General features: G+C 43.6%; 1 protein-coding gene across 1 annotated transcript; it reads right to left on the bottom strand.

Annotated features, from left to right (window-relative positions):
* Positions 1-2,194: 2,194 nt before the first annotated feature.
* On the bottom strand, positions 2,195-3,066 carry LOC149545616 (uncharacterized). Its single transcript, XM_089793812.1, has 3 exons — positions 3,052-3,066; positions 2,537-2,908; positions 2,195-2,452 (listed from the first exon to the last, which is right to left on the bottom strand). The coding sequence occupies exons 1-3, from the start codon at positions 3,064-3,066 to the stop codon at positions 2,195-2,197; spliced, it is 645 nt and encodes a 214-aa protein (XP_089649938.1).
* Between the last annotated feature and the right edge of the window lie 1,857 nt (positions 3,067-4,923).

The raw sequence follows: 4,923 nt of genomic DNA, 5'->3' as shown, positions 1-4,923 counted from the left end.
ATAAAACAATTGCATTTTAGCCAAGAAAGCTTGTTCCAGACCTTCTTCCACCACTACACTTCAGGAAGAACCATCCTATGAGACACCAAACTGCTATATCTAGCGGCAACTGTATAGATCCCCTTAGAATTGGGAGACCAGGCAAGAACATCAGCCTCCCAGAGAGCACACCATCTTCTACTAGAGAGGATAGTACGCAGCATAGCACATTCCTCTTGTAAATCAGCAACTGGCCACTCATCTGGAGACTTCCATTTAGCCATTTCCAACTACTTGTAGGGGAAAAAAGACTTAAAATCACTTACGCGAGAGCACTCGGCATCTCGAAACCACTGAAAAAGATACCTTAGGTTGGGGAACTGAGAAATGATTAGGGGATAGCCATCCCAAGAGTCGGACTAGAATTGGGCCTCTGCCCCATTGTTGCAAATCCAGAACAACCCATCCTTAATAAGCTTGGCCCCTTTCTTTAGAGTATCCCATATCATAGAGCCCTTCCCTCCAAGTGAGTACTTGGAAATATTAATATGAGGAATCCCCAAAAGATACTTCTGAGAAAGAACCATCGCCCAACTCTTATCCTGCTTATTGCACCACCTCCAGTAAAGTTTGGTAGCCAATGCCTCTCCAATCAAAGCTGACTACCTCAAGCCTAATCCCCCGTGGTGTTTCGGACTGCATACCACTTCCCATCTAACCAAACTCCATTTGGAGAACTCCAAGTAGCTCACCCAAAGAAATTGGTGCATTATAGAATCAAGGTCCTTAAGAAAGCCCTTAGGAGCAACCTGAAGCATACATTTGTAAATGGGCAGAGCTTGCACAACTAACTTAATCAACTGGACACGACCAACAAAGGATAACCATCGGTGAGTCCAATGATTAAATTTCACCCTAAATTTGTCCAAAATAACCTGTCAAGACTCCCTGGGAAGCCTACTCAGAGATGGGGATACCCAGATACTTCAAAGGAAGACTCCCAATCTGAAACCTCAAAGTGTGGACAATCCTCTGTTGAATAGAACCCGGAGTATTGAAGAAGATGATGGAAGATTTTCCCTCATTAATCTGCTGACCTGAAGCAGCCAAGTACACATCCAAGACCCTACGGAGATTAGATGCCTCCCTCATTGTAGCCAACCCCATCAAAGGAGTGTCATCCACAAATTGCAAGTGAGTTTGCGTGGGTAACGCTCCTCCCCACCTCCAGCGTTGAATAAAACCAAACTCCACATTTAGCTTAATCCATCTCCCTAGGCCCTCTACCAAAAGAATAAACAAATAAGGGGAGAGAGGGTCTCCCTAACAAAGCCCTTGTGAAGCCCCAAAAAGTTTAGAATGGCTCCCATTAATAAGCATCGAGAAAGAGACTGAAGTAACACAACTCCAAACCCAATCAATCCAATCTTCCGCAAAGCCAAAAGCACTAAGAACCCACCGTAGGAAGAACCACCTTACTCTATCATATGCCTTCGCCATATCTAATTTGATAAAAATTTCTTTTTCTTTTGATCTGGCCATAGAATGGATGACCTCAGATGCAATAACAATCCCATCCAGAATTTGTCTGCCAGCCACAAAACCACTTTGCTCCTCAGAGATTAAATCAGCCAGCCCCTTCTTTAACCTATTTGCAATAAGTTTGGAAATGATTTTGTAGATAACATTGCATAATGAGATGGGTCGAAAATGACTCACCCTATCAACGCCATCTTGCTTGGGAATAAGAGCAAGGAACGTAGCATTTAGAGCCTTTAACATTTGCTTATTATGTTGAGACTCGTGAACCATGGCCAAGAGATCAAATTAGATGATATCCTAGAACTCTTGGAAGAACTCTATAGGGAATCCATCTGGACTAGGTGCCTTCCCTCTCTTCATGTTAAAAACAACCCCTTCAAGCTCCTCAAGCGAGATATCCCTCATGAGCTACTGATTCATATCCTCGATCACAAGAGCAGGGATTCATGAAAGAACTTGTGCTTCCTCAAGGAGACCCTCCTTGTGAATCCTCTCTAAAGAGGGATTCAAAGTACTGGATTGCCTCCCTAAACATTTTAGGAGAGGAAGAAAGAAGCTCTCCCCTATCATTCACCAATCCCATGATAGAGTTACCATGGCTCTTGGCTTTCACAGAGTTGAAGAAAAAGGCTGTATTTTTGTCCCCTTCCTGGAGCCACTCAATTCGTGCCTTCTATTTCCAGTACAATTCCTCATGCAGTTCCCATTCTTTGAGCAATTTCATAGCCCGAGCCTCGTCTTGAAGCAATTCATCTGTTACCCCTTCCTCTCTTATCCTACTAGTGATACAATCTAAATCTGCCTGAGCTCCTGCCTTTTCATGAAATAAATTCCCAAAGTGCAAACGATTCCATCGCTTGAGTTCAAATTTAACATTCTGAAGCAGCTTGGCAAAAATATACATTGAAGTGCTATAGGCTGGTCTACCTTTCTTCCACCAATCAGAGACCAAATCATGCAAAGATCAGTCCTGAAGCCACATAAGTTGGAACCTAAAGGAAGACTTCCGTAGCACCCGAGATGATTCTAAAGTAAGTTTGAAAGGCCAATGGTCAGAACCCCTCCAGTCCAAAATCTTAGAACAAGATGACCACATCCCACCAATCCAATAACAAGAAACCAAGAACCGATCTAACCTTTCTGCAATACAAAACTTTCCACTCCACCGAATGTTCCAGGTAAACTGCTCATTATTTGGTTTAATATCCACAAGATTCAGGGATTTGATATTGTCTTGAAGTAGCAGTGCAGAAGGCTCCAATTTACCAATACCACCCCGCTTCTCTGCCAACTCACAGATAGCATTGAAATCTCCAGCCAAAATCCAAGGGTGAAAGGGCAGCATACTACGAACCAGCCTGATGTGGGACCACAAAGCATGTTTACCCTGGATATTGATAGGCACATAGATATTGGAGAATAAAATGACCTCACCTCACTCTAGGCCAGTAGCAACCATGGATAAAGAGGATTTGGAGGAAATCCACCAAAGGGGCTGGATTTTTCTAGGATTCCATAAGCAAGCCAAACCTCCGAAAGCACCATGGGCACCAATACATTGGCACTCCCCACTTCTCCACACCCTAGATTTCAGACCTTGCATACTTTCCATAGATAACTTGGTTTCCTGCAGGAATAGAACATTAGGACCTTGTCTTCTAACTAACTCAAGAACAACTTTTTGTCTGGGGCCACTATTCAAGCCCCTCACATTCCATGACAAAACAATCATTTCAAGGGGCTTGAAAAAATAGCATCCAGGGGCTTAACTGCCCCCGACTCCACCAAATTTTTGCCAGCCAATTTAATCTTTTCCATATCCTTTTTTTTACCAAGTTTACCAAATTTTTTTGTCCCACCCTTCTTAATATCTTTCTGCAAAATACCAAGCTTGGGGGGAGGCTTATTCTTTGCCGCTGAACATGAACCAATGTGTTGTCCAAGAGCTGGAGAGTCCATACCTAAAGTGGAAACAATAGCCAGGGGTTCTTGCATCTCAGAAGTCCCCTTTTGCTGATCAACATCCAATTGTCAACACTCCTCCCCTCGAGGATCCATAGTATACTCAATAATAGGATCATCTTGAGCTAAGTCCACAAGCCCTTGATCCAAATTGATCAAACTCCAGTTCACTTCCTATTGGCTAAGCTCATCCAACACCTCAAACCTATTAGTGGTATCATCCTGCCTTTCTTTAAATGACCTCTTCAGACCCCTATTACTATTTCGAGCCCTGACTAGAAAAAAACCATCAGAAGCCCCTGCCTCCACAAAAGCAATGCGCTTCCCTTTATCAACCTCAGGAGGCTTGATCTCAGGCTGTGACGAATGGGATTCCTGATGATGATTCCTTGGGCATCTTCACTGCAAGTGACCATATTCTCGACAAAGGCAGCAACGAAACATAAGAGTTTCATAATCCAATTGCTGCACCCAAGAATAAGAACCTGCACACATCTCTATTGCATCTGGTAAGGGTCTACTAAGATCAATTTCAACACAAATGTGAGCAAAGGACATTACCTTTTTACCCAAGGTCCGTGAAGAAGTCCCTATAGTTTTTCCAAGCATGGAGGCCAAAAGATGTAGCACATCCTCTCGACAACATTCAATCGGCAACCTCGATAGGCGAACCCATACTAGGACACAATTAGGTAGCTCCTCTGCAAGGTTGAAGTCGGCATGCCACGGCTTGATAAGCAACCCGACCTTATTGTGGAAATAGGGACCTCCCTCAAACACCCTATTACGATCGACAATACAGTTGAAAGTAACCATGAATTAACTATTCGCTAGCAACATTATTTCCATCTCCCCTTCTGGCTCCCAGGTCCTCTGAGCCCAAACCTCCAAGAATTGCAATGACACCCTCATCCCTAAGAACTTACAATAAAGGGAATGATGTGAGTAATATTCAACGCCATCTGCTATCATTTCCACTGGGACCACCAATTTTGGCCTCTCCTTGCACCTCTCAAGACAACCATTGGTCTTCGTGATCCTCGAACCAATAGATGATCCCAAATCAGCATTCGTAGTGTTCGGAGTGAATAGATTGTTATCAAAGGTTTTCATCCCTTGATTTAAAAACCTAGAGCCTAAAGCCACTCTAAAATCCATTCAAGGGCTCAACATCATTATTTCCCCCCTATCATCTGTCATTTGTGTAAGCCAAGAATGGGAAGGGTAAACCCTCCACCCTTAAATCAACTCCACCCAACTTTAGCGCTACCCTAACACACCTCCGTCCTTCACAATAGCAAATAGATCAGTCGTGGGAAAACAAATCCCAAACGGCCCTGACCATTGCCCACGCATAGCAAAGAACATCAAGGATGAAGAGAACTATCCCCACGTGTAGCAATAAGTTTCTTCCCCTATAGCACAACCCAGACCTCGGCT

The sequence above is a fragment of the Cupressus sempervirens genome, chromosome 7 (assembly GCF_028749045.1).
Source record: "Cupressus sempervirens isolate cs-2001-9-10 chromosome 7, ASM2874904v1, whole genome shotgun sequence".
NCBI lineage: Eukaryota > Viridiplantae > Streptophyta > Pinopsida > Cupressales > Cupressaceae > Cupressus > Cupressus sempervirens.
This window is presented reverse-complemented; position numbering and strand designations above follow the sequence as displayed.